This window comes from Cucurbita moschata, unplaced genomic scaffold (assembly GCF_002738365.1).
Source record: "Cucurbita moschata cultivar Rifu unplaced genomic scaffold, Cmos_1.0 Cmo_Scf00032, whole genome shotgun sequence".
NCBI classification, from domain to species: domain Eukaryota; kingdom Viridiplantae; phylum Streptophyta; class Magnoliopsida; order Cucurbitales; family Cucurbitaceae; genus Cucurbita; species Cucurbita moschata.
In genome coordinates, this window is record NW_019268548.1 from 1,117,037 (window position 1) to 1,132,402 (window position 15,366).

The window sequence follows — 15,366 nt, forward strand, 5'->3', positions numbered from 1 at the left end:
AACCCATTCAACATATTTTCTTTTAGTTCTAGTCCTAGTGTAACTAATCCCTTAGCTAGTAACAATTTGGAGTTAAATTACTTATTTACCCTTGTAATATTCAATTTACAAAACTATAATTAAAAGTTTTTATTATTAAATTTTTCTCGTTTCAAACAAAGTAAAAAAATTTAATGTGTATATATATATATTAACTTTCTTGGTTTTAAATGAGGGTAAAGTTGGGTGACTAAAATGGTAATTTAACTTTAAATTAATTATGTAAGTTTGTGTATCTGAGGCAGAGCCGAGGGCAAAGGGTAACTACGATCGCCGTGTGACGTTGGATAATGATCGAAGAAAGCCTGGACGAAGAGTCTCTCATGGACGTTCGCGCCAAAACAGGGAAGAATAGGCGCGAACGCTCGGCGAACACGGCACACTGCGGTCACAACGATGGCCGGAAGAAGAGGCGGAGATTTGCATTCAGTTCAGAAACCACAATTCCAACATCCAGCGAGCCTCAGAAGCTTCCTTCATCGAAAAGGTCCAAGCCAGTTCGTTCTCCCTCTCGAACTTCACGAAAGTACGAGAAGAGGAGGTCGAGTGAGTCGGATGGTCATCGTCGATGGGTGTACTCTACTCGTGATTGCTCAAGATTTATAGGTAATGGATTCTAATCAGTTCTGTGAGAATTTTTCGAAGGTGTTATTGTTTAATCTAGAATTAATTGATTGGTGTTTCTTCCACTTATGGGGCTCTTGCTTGACGATAACTGTTATGCCAGAATGTTGTACAGGAATATAGTTAGAGGACCTCATGTTCTATGCTCATTGTTGAAGCCAATTTATCCGGCTTATGATATTCGAATACCTTCATAGGAAGAATTAGGGCATTCCAAATGCTACCTGCTTTTGATGTCCTGCGGCCTTGGTAAATATTTAGAGAGCGGCTACTTAACCTAGTCCGATGTTTGTTTTGATTACCCTAGAGAAACTTGGAATTCGTTCGGAGTTTAGATTTTGGATCCTTTCCTTAGTTGACAGGCCTTGAAATCCAGAAACCTTCTCACCATCAAGATGGTTAGTTTTTTCCCCCCTTTCTTTTGGAGGACTTTCAAAAGGCACTTGATAGTAACATTCTTCGCACCCCATTTCCCGTTAAAGACCTGAAGGAAAAGGGAGAAAAATAACAATAATGAATATAGGATGGCAGTAAGTGGTATTTCCGTTTCTGCGGGTATTGCCATTGCATACTTTGCCTTTTTTACCTTTGCATACCTAACAATATATTGCCTTTATTTCAGATAAGATTATGGTTGCTTCATATAATATATTAGGAGTGGAAAATGCATTGAAGCATCCAGATTTGTATCATAGAGTGCCTTCCAAATTCATGGATTGGAGTTTCCGGAAAGAGCTTATATGCAATGCAATTAAATTTTACAATGCAGGCATCTTATGCTTGCAGGTAATTTGTTAGACCCTTCCTTCTAAAACTGGTCAACCCTCATTTCCTGTCCTTCTCACGTGTTCCTTAATTTCATTTACGGGGCACAGACGCACAGTTATATCTTTGCTCATTAAAATTCCATAGCTTGATGTCATTGTACAATTTAAATGATGTTTAGTTACCCTTTGATGTCTTTTGTGGTTCTGCAACTGCAGTAGTTGCTCATAGAAATGGGAAATATGAGAAACGTAATCTAATAAGAAATAGATTTTGTTTACGCCTACACTAATAAAATACAGCCTTACAACTGTCGTTCTTATTTGTACATTTCATAATACTTTTCCTACTAGATTCAAATTGCTAAATTTCTTAAGGTATAAGCTTTTGTTGTAGTTAAAGCAAAACTAGATATCAAATTTAGAGACTTGGCAAGCTAAGGACCTATTATATTAAAGGCTTTTAAGGGTTACTCTTGGTTTTCTGGGGCTCTGAAGGCATAAAATACAAATCAATACAGCGTAAGCCTGCTTACCAATTTAGGGGCAATACTTCATGCATCAAATAGAAAACATGAGAAATTAGGAAGGGTCAAGTTGCTGTTAATCGTGAGGGACATTTAGTGTCCCGTTCTTATTCGTGTAGTTACTAAATAATAATTGTTCATGCTCCCTTGTTTTTGAGGTCGTATTGTTTATCAGGTCTCTTTTAACCATGATATTTCATAGGTGCTAAGAATAATTTCTTACTCATGCAAATGGAACTATATATCTGCAGGAGGTTGACCGTTTTAATGATTTGGATGAACTTTTCCAAAATTATGGCTACAAAAGTGTTTACAAGGTGTGTTTGAGATATATTTTGTGTTAAGTCAGTTGTCAATAGAATACTTATGGATAATTTGTACTGCATCAAGAAAACTTAGTGGCGATCTTTTATAGGCTAGAACTGGTGAAGCAAATGACGGGTGTGCTTTATTTTGGATTGAAAAACTGTAAGGTCTCTCATCCTTCTTGGTATCTTTGAATTGTAGTAGCTGATTTATAAGATCACAGAATAGATGAATGAGCTCCTGAATTTTTTAACTGACTCAGTACCTTGTAACTCTGTTGATATGTATGAGAGATGTTGATTGGGCTTGTAATGTCAGAATTGAAATATTTCCTATTATAAGCATACTGGACAGTTAGATTTGTCGCAAATCAGATTTTTCTCTCTCTATTAGGCTGCCCCTAACTATCCGTATCTCTGTGAATAGTGATTCAGCACATTTACAGGCCTTTCTTCTGGTCACAGGTTTACCCTTTTGCATCAAGAAAGTATAGAGTTCCAGAGTTTTGGGCTACGTAACAATGTTGCTCAACTATGTGTTTTTAAGGTATAAAGGAATTCATTTATATCATTCTGCTATATTTATTATTCTTTTGGGAAGTTACCGTGCTAAACTAATAACTTCAATTGTTTTCATGTATTAATTCTGTTAATTGTGTACAAAATTTTCCATCATTCACTTAATCATAGGATGCTTTGATTGGCTAGGAGGTTTTTTTTTTTTTTTTTTTTTTTTTTTTTTTTTTTTTTTTTTTATGGGGAGGGGAAAATATTTTGGGAAGGATAACCTTCTGTAGTTGGTCTCCTTAGAACTCAAGGACGTACTTGTACAACTTATAGAATAGATCCCATTTAAGTAAGGTCATAACTTCTTTAATTGGTTGGGTAGATATATTTTCAAACGTATTTTTCATTCTTGTAAATTTAGTAGATGTTAAGTTTCAATTTCTTCTTAATGTGCTGCTACCTTCAACTTCAAGTCATGAAGAATAGTGCTGCCTTTTATTTTTTATCTTTTATTTGTATGTTAGGCATATTTCCTTGATAATGAAGATCATCGTATGTACTTCAAATTGATGATTTATTATCAATCTATGGATTTTTAGAACGTTTTACATTTTCTATTACTCCTTAAATTGTACAGATGAATAAACCTAAATCAAAGTCCAAAACAAGGTACATTCTGCATTATGCAATTTTGTTTTTATTTTGTATGATGAGTCAAATTTCTTCGTTGATCTCTTTTTTGAAAATGAGAAACAAATTTCATGGATTTAGTAAAAAAAAAAAATTACATGCAACGTTTTCTTGCTTTTTGAATTTACATAAAAAAAATTATCTTGAGGAATATTTTCTTGAGATATTGTTTTCACGGCCTCTGCATGTATTTCATGTTTAGAAATTATATAATATTTGATAAAAGCTGTTGATTACAATAATCTTGTCTCGCTACTTGTTCTTTCTTTAACTTCTGTGCATGTGTTTATTAACTGTAGTCGAAGCTTTGTGATTGGGAACATACACGTTCTTTTCAACCCAAATCGAGGAGACATTAAGCTCGGGCAGGTATCAACTACTGTAATCCTTGAATGTTTGTAGTTTTTGTTGCATGGTTAATAATTTTACGTGATTTGCGCCAACTATGTTTCTGTCTGAATATTCTTGCATATCAGCTTAGCATTAGTTGCAATCTCCTGGCTATTTCCCTCTCTCTTTTCTTTTCTTTTTTCCTTTTTCCTTTTTCCTTTTTCCTTTTTCCGGTATGGTTAGGTAGTTGGAAAATATTTTTTATCATCTATTTGAATTGTCCTTTAAGAAAAAAATGTTAGGCATCTCAGTGCCCTAATTTTATTACATAATGCTCGTATAGGTCAGACTGTTTCTTGAAAAAGCTCATAGCCTCTCACAAAGATGGGGAAACATACCTGTTATTATGGCCGGGGATCTGAATAGCATACCAAAGGTAATTCTCTTTCACTGGAGAGGATTCTTCTACCACGACAACAAATATATTCACCCGATTATACTTGGTAGCAATTTCGACCATTTTAGCCATTGATCTTGTCTTGTATCTTTCATTTTTTCAAATGATCAGAGTGCAATATATCAGTTTTTGGCTTCATCAGAGGTCAGTTCACTTTTACTTGTAATTTTTTATGATCTATTGTCTTTTTCTGGATTGTTGAACATGATTTTCTGGAATTCCTCTTTTGTGTGTTTCCATGGTTGGAATTTCATTTCAAGTTCTTTTGGTGGTTGAGCAGCTGGATATACAACTGCATGACCGCAGAAAGATTTCAGGGCAGCTTGATTTTTCATCATCACGCGGAGCCTTCAGATTTTGTAGTGAGGGTACAAAATGGTATGACTAAACTTCAATACAATATCTTCCTTCTTCTTGTTCTTGTTCTCTTTTTGTTTTTTAATTATTTGAAATCTAATTTCTCAATCAATTATAGCTGATACTTCTATCTACTGTATGTTTGCTACTGAGCGTTGCATGTTTTAAGTACTACACAACGCCCATACTGTTGGGAGCAGAACAGGATGCATGGTATTGACATCATAAATTATGTTTTACTGTTAATTGTAGAGGATCGATGAAGTGTTTAAAAAAGGTGGACCATGTTGCAGATATGAGTAGAGATTAATTTGTAGCTTTCCATTTATGTATTATTTCATTTGTTTGCTAGGTCCAATGTTTCAGCCTCAAGGTCCTTCAGATGGAGTGGTGAGGAAATAAGGATCGCATCTGGTATCGAGAACGTTACCTGTCTTCAGCACCATTTAAAGCTTTCCAGTGCATACTATGGGGTTCCTGTAAGATGTTTAATCTTCTTAAATTCTCATTATTTATCTAGTGTAGCTCGGTGCATAAGGTACAAGTCAAAATGGAGAATGAGGTGATTCACTAGCATTGTGTTTGAATGAGTTTCATTGACTTGTACGTTTTAAAAAGCAAATCACCAATGTAAACATGGAATTTAGTAACTTAAGAATGAAGTTTAGACTTTTCAAAGAAAGAGTTAATGTCATTGATCAGAGATGAATCCAAATTAAATATTCAAAAAACGAATCACCCCAAAGGAATTTGAAAGAAGTTATACAAACGAAACTGCACTGCCATGGAGGTAACAAATTCTTTGGAAATTTGTTTCAGTTACTGTAAATGGTAGGGTACGGAGACTGCTTTATGTGTGAAAGGAACTTATGAGGAATAAGTAGAGGCTGAAAAGTCAAAAGTATAAAGATGGGTTAAATAAGTGGACGGTTAGTTCTGTCAAGCTTTGTAATAAAGTAAGATGCTTTGGCTGCAAAGAAATCTAATATTTTGAAGTGTGAAATAAAAATAATCTAACTCTAGGTTTTTTATATGAAAAAGAGGGCGGCGCAGTTTTTAATATTTATTTTAAGTTTTTCCCTTTTGTCACAAAAATGTATACGTAGTATCATATGATTTATATGTAACAATAAAAGGTACTATTTAAGATTGTTTTTGTGCTTTCAACTCATGATATTAACTTTTTATCGTTTTTGAAATAGAGGGCAGAGTTATTTGCTGCTATTTAGTTTCGTTTGCGTTCTCTCATCCAAGTCGGTTAAATTTTTCAGGGAAGTTGTAAAACAAGAGATGCTAATGGAGAACCTTTAGTAACTTCATTCCACTCCAACTTTATGGGAACTGTCGATTATATATGGTATCAGATTTTACTGTTGAAAGCAATTTTTTTCATGCTTTGGCCTTGAGAACTTTAGTTACTTGCTTTGATTATTATCGCAGGCACTCAGAAAAACTTGCCCCTGTTAGGGTTCTGGAAACATTGCCTATTGATGCATTAAAAAGGACTGGAGGACTTCCTAATGAGGTACTTATGAAATGTAACCAGCAATTGTATAAAACCTTTGAGATACTTATGAATAATTGTATTACCATTATTAGAGTTTTCAAATTTCTACCTATTTTTCTCATCTTTTTCTCCAATTTTTTATAAAACCTTTGAGAGATCAACGAGTTAACCAATACTTTTATAGGACCACGGCCGAGATGTAAGACAATTAAGTAGGTATATGTGAAAATTTGTAACACTGTAGAGCTGGGTGTGGGTGGAATCTTAGATTAGGAGATTTATTGGGTCAGGCTTTTACTCAGATCATTGATACTCTCCTGATAGGGAAGATTTCATTAGACAGGCTCTTTATTGTTCTGTCTATTCTTCAGAATAGTTCTGGCTATTGGCTATTGGCTATTGGCTATTTTCGCTTCAAAATTTCCTTGTACTGTGAATTAAGAGTCATAAAATCATCCCAAAGAACCTGATGGAGAGAATTTGGAGGCAAAACCCCAAAAAGAATTAAGGACTTCCTTTGGTCTTATCCCCTCAAATACATCAAATTTGTTGATAGATACGACCAAGAACAGGAATCCTCATTGTTTAATACAAAATCTCTTTTCCTTCTTTAAAAAATAGGATCATTCATCTTATCTTTTTTTTTTTCTTTTTTCTTTTTCTCTACCAAAGTTTATGTTATGTTACGTTATCAATGCAGAAATGGGGCAGTGATCATCTTGCTCTTGTGTGCGAACTGGCTTTTGATGACGAACACAATGTGACTTGACTAATTAGCCGCACCAGCTTGAAGCATCTCCTTAATTTTGGTTGAATGGAGGTCGTTTCTTCTCCCTTTCCTTTTTGTAGTTTTTGACTAATTACTTGTATTATTCTGGGGAAATAGCATATCAATCCTTAAGAAACTGCGTCGAACCTTCCAAGTAACGTCATAGATACAGATTGGTTCTTGAAAAATTGTCGTCTAACTCCTTGGATTTGTTATGTTGATAGGAACTTGGTTTTAACTATTGATAACATCCCTCCATTTAGCCTTTTGACTGTGTTAAAGTCAATGATATTAACAAAAAAAATTAAATTTTATGTATTATAGATTTTTTTTTTTTCTTTTTTGGAACCCATAAATAAAATAGTATAATACAATGTGCTCCCAAAAAGAACACATTTGGTCTTCATATTTTATTTTCCAAAACAATAGAAAAAGCTGACTCACTGTCCGAAGTCAGCCTAATTTGTCTGTTTCTGAACATGGAAACCTTTTATTTCTAACTAAATAAATTATATATTATCATCTTGAACCGGATTCTTTCTTAGGTAAATAATTATATTAAAAAGCTATAAACTATAATAAAATATATAAAATTAAAAAAAATAAAAAAAAAAAGTCACGAAAGTTTTATTTTCATACTTTATCCGTGATAGGGTCTGACATCTCCTTTTCTGCCAATGACGTCAGATACTTGCATCCCTATGACGTCACTATATGCCAAGTCCCTAAATCCAACGGCCTAAAATCATCGATTCAAATTATTCATCCAATTTAGGGTTTGTTTCATTTAAACTTTAAATAATAATAGTAATAGTAATCTTACCACTACCTTTCAAATATATATTTATCATTTAAATTAAATATTAAAATTCACTTAATAAGTATAGACAAAATCAAGATCTTAAACTTAATATACATTTTTTAATAAATAAATATTTGAAATGCTTAAAAAAAAGAGTCAACTTTCAGTTGGAGACCATTTTTTTTTTTTTTTTTTTTTTTTTTTGCATGCACTAACACGCTTTACCAAAAAACACCACTCTACGGGTTTCAAAATTTTCTCCAAGAATCATTTCTCCTTTTTATTTTATTTTATTTATTTATTTGCTCGTAACTCTTTATATTCGACATTAAAAGACCACCTCCCTCCCCCCTTCTTCCAAACACGAATTCATTCTTCTTTTCTTCTTCCGGCGAGGAAAATTTTGAAAATGGTGAGGGAAAAGAGAAAGTGTCAGTCGGAGAACGACGGAAAATTCTGTGAAAAGAAAACCAAGAATGATGAGACGACGGCGGCGGCGGCGGAGAAGGAGCCGACCGACGAGGAGGTGGAGGAGTTCTATTCGATACTGCGGCGGATGAAGCGAGCGGCGGAATATTTTGGAGTGGAAAAGGGGATGTTGACGAAGAGATTAAGGGACGTGGCTGCTGCGGCGGCGGATCGGGAAGAGAAGGAGGAGGAAAAGAAGGGAGTGAAGAGAGCAGAGGCGGAGACCGATGTGGCGCGGATGAAACAGGGTGGGAAGGGGAAGGAAGTGGTGGCGGAAAATGGATTGCGGTTGGATTTGAATATAGCGGTGGCGGTTGAGAGCGACGGCCGGTGATCGAGAATTCTGACATGATCGGAATGATCGGCGGTGATCGAGATCTCATAAATATACAACGCTTTCAAGTTTAATTCAATTTTCTCTTTAATTTGTTTCCTAGGATTGTAAAAATATTACCAATATTATAATAATTATATATATATTTCCCTTTTCATAACGATATGAAACCCGATCTACTCATTAAATCGCTCGAATCACGATCAACTTATAGATCAAAAGATTAAATCGACTTAAAAAACTATTCGAATCACGATCAACTTATACATCAGAAAATTCGATCGATTTAGAAAATTGCTCTAATCATCTTCTGCTTGCCGATCAAAAGATTAATCGACTCAAAACATTATTCGAATTATGATCAACTTACAGATCAGAAGATTAAATCTCCGTGATTTGAAATATGATTGACGTTAGTCGGTAAGAAGTCGTGTTTTAGTTTATTAAAATATTGACATTATTTATTTTTCTTTTTAAGAGAAAAGGCAATAGCCTGGTTGAAATAAAATCAACTTAACATTATTTAAGTTAGTAAAATTAGATGGAGAAATTTAGAGAGAATGGAAAGATGGGCTAAGAACACAATGGGCCCAAATTTTTTTTTATGTCTGATGTGACATCTAATTTTACTTATAAAATTATTGATTTTCAAAACTCGCCCAAAATAAAAATGCAACCTAAATCAATATTCCTACACTAAAAATGTTAACTTTTCTTATTTAAATACCATAAATAACTTTAATTTCACTTTATATCAAATCTTCCACGGGAATAATTACGATCGTCTTCGATGTCGGTTCTTGAACCTACGAGTTAGTTTCAATGTTCGTTTTCGGTCTCAAAATTACTTTTTTACCCTTTACGTTTATAACTTTATATATTTATGGTTTTTGCCGTCCATGCTATAGTGGTAGGGGTTAAGACTAGGAGGACACAATAGGCATTTACAACAAAAGTAAAATGCTTTTGGCCTTTCAAAACAAACGTGCCATGATTCTCATTTTGTGGTTCGTGTCAAGTCGCCGATTTTTTATATATCATTTTTTAACCCACGAAAACGTGAAAGATTCGAACATATGATGTTTTTAAGTTTGAAACTTATAAGAATTCGATACCTTAAAAACGTTAAATGACATAAATAAAAATAGTATTTAAAATTGAAACCCAACTCGTAGTGGACAGTGGGCCTCAATGTTATTATTTCCTATTTTAAACGCAACCATCATTCGAACCAAACATGTTATTGGTGTAAATAGGTCAACTAAAATATCATAAATTAATTAAACTGGGTAGAGGTTCAGTCACCTCAAAATGAAAGAGACAGTTTCATAGTTCTTAGTCTGTGAAAATACATTGTTGGGTGCTCCGTTTTATTTTTTCAATAAGATCGAATCTAAACTGGTGCTCGAGAGATTGATGTCCGTATATTAATAAGGAATTTGCAAATTTTCGAGAAGAGAGGAGCCGAGGTGGTTCGTTGGACGATCAAAATCTCATGAATGAAGGAAAATTAAAATATATTTAAAATTATAAAGGAAGGTGAGAAAATAGTTATAGGGTACCGGCAACCGGAAAGCTGGGTGGGAAGTGGATAATAAAATAATTGGTTACCGTCTAAATTATTACGTCACAACACAACCATAATATTGAAAATTAATTATTTTGAATAAAGAAAAAGAAAAGGAAAAGTTGTGGTGATGTATGTGTAGCGTGTAACCGGCGGTAGAGAATCGGAAGGGCCCCACGCGAATCGAGAAGATCAAGTGGACGAGAGTGTAATGGACCCCACCACATACCTTACTGGGTCCCACCCATGTGATGTTGCTATGCCTTAATGTTTCTGTGGGCCCATCCTTCCCCTATACTGTGTCGTTTCCTTCTGTTTATTGTACTATTTTCCACTCATTCCAGCTCCTTTTGTTATTAAATTTTTTTAAAAATTAATAAAAATATTCCTAATTTTTTGTCATTTATTTTTAAAATACTTTAAAAAAAAAAACCAAAATATATTAAAAATTTTAATAGTATTTTAAATGTATCCATTTTTTTTAAAAAGTTTTATTATTATCTCTAAAGTATCTATAAATTTAAAAATATACTCACACATTTTATAGATTATCTTCAAATATTTTAATGTTAATTTTGAAAGATCATGAATATATTTTAAAGATGGTAATATCGATAAAAGTATTTATTTATTTATTTATTTTTTTTAAATAAGAATGTGTTTTATTTAAATAAACTAATAACATTAATTAATGAAATTTAATCAATTTATAAAAGCAAAAAATACAACAATTAAGTTAAGCTAAGATTGATTTAAAATTTATAAACTAATAAATAAATTTAGTAAATGAAAACTGTTTAGAAAATCATTGAAATATTTTAATGAATGAGTGGTTGAATTAAATTAAATTAAATTAAATTTTTTGAACCTTTCATGAAAATATCTGGAACTGACGTGGAAGCTCACTGATTTAAGGGGAAATTTTAAGTACTAAAATTGACGATTCACACATCCGATCACGTGGTAAGTGCGTACGTGTCTTTTGCAGACGTGTCCACGACAACAAAAGAGCAACGAAGGCGCCTTGCCGATGCCACGCGTCTGATACTCTTTTGTGGGATGACGTGGCAAATACGTATGTGTGGGTCCGGTATTGATTCAAAAGTCGTGAATTTCATGCTCACCTCATATTTCGGAGCGGACTTTAAATACTCCGTTTAAATTTAATTATAATGATTTATTTTTTAATTTTATTTATTTTCTTTTAATTTCTTTATAGTCGATTTAAACGGGGTTTAGTTTTTTTAGTAGGGTTTTTCTACAACAAAAATTGAATTATTTATTTTTATATAGAATGACGTGGAGCGAGGCGATAAGGATTTGTACGCGCCTAAGTGCGTTTGAATTATACGAATTCCTCACTATTTAATGCCCGCGACTTCCCTCCATTTCTCCGTCGCGAACTCTGCAACTATTGGGATCGCAAGCTCTGTTTTCCTCTCCCATTCTCAAACCAAAGTTCTTTCCCTCTAACTCTCCGCTGCGCCATTCTTCTTCCTAATGGAAGCCTGCGTTGACAGCAGGAAGCGGCTACGGGATGAATCCAATGATTCTCTCTTCAATTTTATCGGATCCAACTCTAAGTTCGTCCGACTTGATTCCGCTAACTTGGATGTGGATGATGCGCCGATTGCTTCCGTTTCATCGGATGCGAAATCGATCGATTCGTTTCAGGCAAACTTAATTCAGGATGACCTGCTGAAGATTCTCGACGACGTCGATGCTTACATAGATCGCGAGTCGGAGATTCAAGATCTCGACTCGGTGATTAGAAGCTTCGAGAAGGAAATTCAGGTGCCGGTTCCTTCTGGTCAGCCCGAACTTGGCTTCCTTTTGGAAGCGTCGGACGATGAATTAGGGCTTCCGCCGGCTGGTGAGAAAGAGGAGACCGAGGCCGTTAACTTCGCGGCAGAGTTTTTAGGTAGCGGCGATATGAAAGGAATTTTAGGGCTTGAGGATGAAACTGTTCCGAATTACTGTTGGCTTGAGAATTTGAGGAGTGAGAACGAATGGAATCGAGAGGAGGAGGAAGAGGTGGTGGTGTTGGGTGGATTGTTCGATCATACAGACGTGGCGACGGAATTGGCGTATCGATCGGAGACCATGCCTTGTTTATAATTATCAACCGAATTGTATTATTTTTGAGACGGAGAAATTGAAAAGGCAGACAAGAAGAAAACGGAATTTGTGGAATTTCTTTCAGAACAGAGGAACAGACTAGTAAAAGAGAATTTGAATTCATCTATGTTTCACAGTCCTAACAAAAAGAAAGAGCAAAATTTGGGTGCTAGCTCGATCTCCTCTTCAACTGTTCTTCAACTGTAGTACGCCGCAAGACGGAATCACATACCTTGACAGAGTGTTTTGATAAAACTCGATCGATTTTGTTAATGCTTCGTTTTTATTACTAATTATTAGAACACAAGTTGGAATGACTAGATTGCTACCAAATGTTCCAAATGAGTTGAAATATTTCAAACTATATCAGAAAATAATGTGCAAACCATATCCCATATTCCCATTTTTTCAAATATTTTCGATGTTGGTGTTTGAATATTTGCCTTGATGAACTGAACCAAATCAAATTTACGAATCAATTTAGTCAAAATTTTCTTTAATAAAAAAAATTAGCTTCTCTATTTTTATTTTTATTTATTTTTTGAATAAAAGTGAACTAATTTGGTAATTTCTTTAATAAATAATATGAATCAGGTTGGTTCAGAAACCAAAAATGATGTATTTTCGATTTTTCTGATTTATAAGTTTAGGAAATTATTTAAAAGGGGTAATAAAGTCTTTTGACCTCCCAAATATCCTAGAAGTATATAAATTAAAAATGATCTTATTTTTTTTTGAAATTTCCCCTCTATCTTCTTATCCGCACAATCCTCCTCCATTTTTCTGGGTGTTCAGAGCTCACTCTCCTCCACTCAAATGGCTCTGACCATAACCAATGGCGGCGCCACTTGTGGCACCGGCGGGGGAATTCTCTATAGAACCTCCACCAGAACTCCTTCTAACCAAGTCCTTTTCCGTCGCAACGCGCTCTTTTCGCCGTCTAAAGAAGCCCGCACCCTCCATGTCGTTCATTCAAAGAAATCCTCCTTCCGAATTGGCCGAATCGACAGTAAGAACCGGAGGAGCTCGACGTCAACTAAGGAACAGGAAGAACAACAAGAAGAAGAACAAAATCGGATGGCCGAAATTGCTGAAAATGCCGGTGTAGCGTTTGATGTGGATGAGAATTTGCCGGAATTGCCTGGGCTCCAGCCTGATTTCTGGGAGGGTCAGCAGTGGGATCCCCTCGGCTTCTTCCTCGAGTACTTGTGGGCCTTTGGCATCGCTTTCGCGGTTCGATTATTCCCTACCTTTAATCATGTCCTATAATTATTTGATTGATTCTGTTGTCTGTTCTAATCTTAGATAGCATTCAGCAAAAGATTCAGATTAATAACTTAGTTCCAGAAATCTAGTTGCTTCTGTAATTGACAGATGAGATTTGAGATAAGCGAGGCCCAAACACTAAATTAACCAGCAACTCAGCCTTTTCTTCAACATAACAAGAACAGAATCATGTTCTAACATCAATTAGATGTTTTCTTTTGGGTAGTTTTTCTAGAAAAGGATAAAATAGATAGCTCATGTTCTGTTATCCTTTTCGCAAATGGATTCACTAATTCATTCATCATTACAATAGGTAATTGCATGTGGTATTGCTGTCACTACATACAACGAAGGAGCCACTGATTTCAAGGACACGCCTGCATACAAAGAATCAGTTCAAACTCAAGAGATATTAGAAGAACCAGAGGCATCAAACCCAGATGTCTTTGAATCTAATCCAACAGAGGTGGCTCCTAGTTTGGAATGATCTTGATATTTCGATATCAAAAACAGTCCCCACATCTTGAATCCATTATCATCCTCGTAAGCAGTTAAAGAAGTGAAAAGGAAACAAAGAATACTGTGTGAATTTGTAATGCCATAAGCTTTCTAGGTATGTTATGAAAACCTTATTCTATTGAATCTAGTAAAGATTTTGATTTTGCATGTCTTAGTTTTCTTGTCACCATATTGTTCTTCTTTTAGGCCATTCTCATTTACTTCATTCTGTCTATCTGCTATGGCCTTTTACTTAGATTTCTCTCCTCCTTGGGCTGACTGTTTTAGGGAGACAAAGGAACAAGACATATCTGAAAACAGGGTATTGGTCTGCAAATGTTAGAATGCTAAAGAAACAACGTTATTGAACCAAAACAACCTACTGGAAATCTAATAAAGAAGAGCATATAATGTTGAAAGAAATTTTAGATAATTGGTTTCAATGAAGAACTAGAAGAAACAGAAAAGTCTTCATAGCAATCACTACTGTGAGCTGAATTCCCGCCCTTGGCTTGAAACTAGCACTGATGCTGCCCAATCCTAACCCCACCATGCTAGGTTTTGGCGTTGGTTGACCCACTGGAGTAGCTGAAATCCATAAAAGTAGTGTCACAATGTATAACATGTCGTGCTTGTAGTAGAGCTGAACCAAAAACTATACCTAGAACCGTAGCATTGGTAATTGTGGTGTTGGTGTCTACTCTAGGAGAAACATGAGAACTTGGAGGACTTGGTGGCTCAAGGAGAGCTTCAAATGACCATTCAGAGAGTTATAAATGTTAGAACGAAGTAGAAGAAGATACTTAAGAGGCTTTAGGATGACAGGATTATAGTGATACCTGAACATGTAGAGATGTTAACTTGAAGGCTGCAAAGATCAGGCAGCTGGGTAGCTCTAGTAGTGTTGATAGGGAAAGAACTCAAGGTAGTGCCATTCAGCAAGAGGCAAAGGCAGCTGGGGACACTGGTGTAGAGTTGTTTCAGGTTACCACAGCATGTCATTGGTGGCATTGACGCCATACCTTGCATGAAAGGCGCACACGATGCCAATGGAAGAAGACTAGCGGTGCATTGAGCTATGGTGGGGCTCGAGAGGGTCGGATCTTGTGAAACAGCAATCGGTAGAAGAACGTGCAGGAGAAAGAGCAAGGTTAGGCATGGGAGATATGGAAGAGATGCCATGGTGCAGAGACAATACAGATTTTGACTCTATAGAAATAGAGGGAAAGGACACTGTTTAAGTGAGTTGAACCATGCAGCCTGTGTGCCATTCCACACACTCCTTGTTCTTCCCTCCCTCAATACTTGTGAGAGGGTGCCATATTATCAACGTGATATTAGATTAAAAAAAATTAAAATTTATGAATTTATTAAATATAAAATATAATTAAAAAGAAAATAGAGACACGTCATTTGACCACACACACTCGCCATTAT

General features: G+C 35.2%; 4 protein-coding genes across 4 annotated transcripts; 3 read left to right on the top strand and 1 right to left on the bottom strand.

The window, feature by feature from the left end:
* Positions 1-291: 291 nt before the first annotated feature.
* On the top strand, positions 292-7,143 carry LOC111429815 (carbon catabolite repressor protein 4 homolog 5). The gene is made up of 14 exons (XM_023065830.1): positions 292-645; positions 1,286-1,449; positions 2,206-2,271; positions 2,370-2,422; positions 2,725-2,806; positions 3,404-3,435; positions 3,756-3,825; positions 4,130-4,222; positions 4,355-4,387; positions 4,524-4,621; positions 4,953-5,079; positions 5,872-5,957; positions 6,041-6,125; positions 6,808-7,143. The coding sequence occupies exons 1-14, from the start codon at positions 330-332 to the stop codon at positions 6,874-6,876; spliced, it is 1,374 nt and encodes a 457-aa protein (XP_022921598.1). The 5' UTR covers positions 292-329; the 3' UTR covers positions 6,877-7,143.
* Positions 7,144-11,547: 4,404 nt separating this feature from the next.
* LOC111429674 lies at positions 11,548-12,165 on the top strand. Its single transcript, XM_023065617.1, has one exon. It carries the CDS (start codon positions 11,548-11,550, stop codon positions 12,163-12,165), a length of 618 nt encoding a protein of 205 aa, XP_022921385.1.
* A 728-nt stretch (positions 12,166-12,893) lies between these two features.
* LOC111430129 lies at positions 12,894-14,104 on the top strand. The gene is made up of 2 exons (XM_023066297.1): positions 12,894-13,398; positions 13,745-14,104. Exons 1-2 carry the CDS (start codon positions 12,982-12,984, stop codon positions 13,916-13,918), a joined length of 591 nt encoding a protein of 196 aa, XP_022922065.1. The 5' UTR covers positions 12,894-12,981; the 3' UTR covers positions 13,919-14,104.
* Positions 14,105-14,206: 102 nt separating this feature from the next.
* Positions 14,207-15,111, bottom strand: LOC111430130 (protein YLS3). Its single transcript, XM_023066299.1, has 3 exons — positions 14,769-15,111; positions 14,591-14,677; positions 14,207-14,517 (listed from the first exon to the last, which is right to left on the bottom strand). Exons 1-3 carry the CDS (start codon positions 15,109-15,111, stop codon positions 14,369-14,371), a joined length of 579 nt encoding a protein of 192 aa, XP_022922067.1. The 3' UTR covers positions 14,207-14,368.
* Positions 15,112-15,366: the final 255 nt, after the last annotated feature.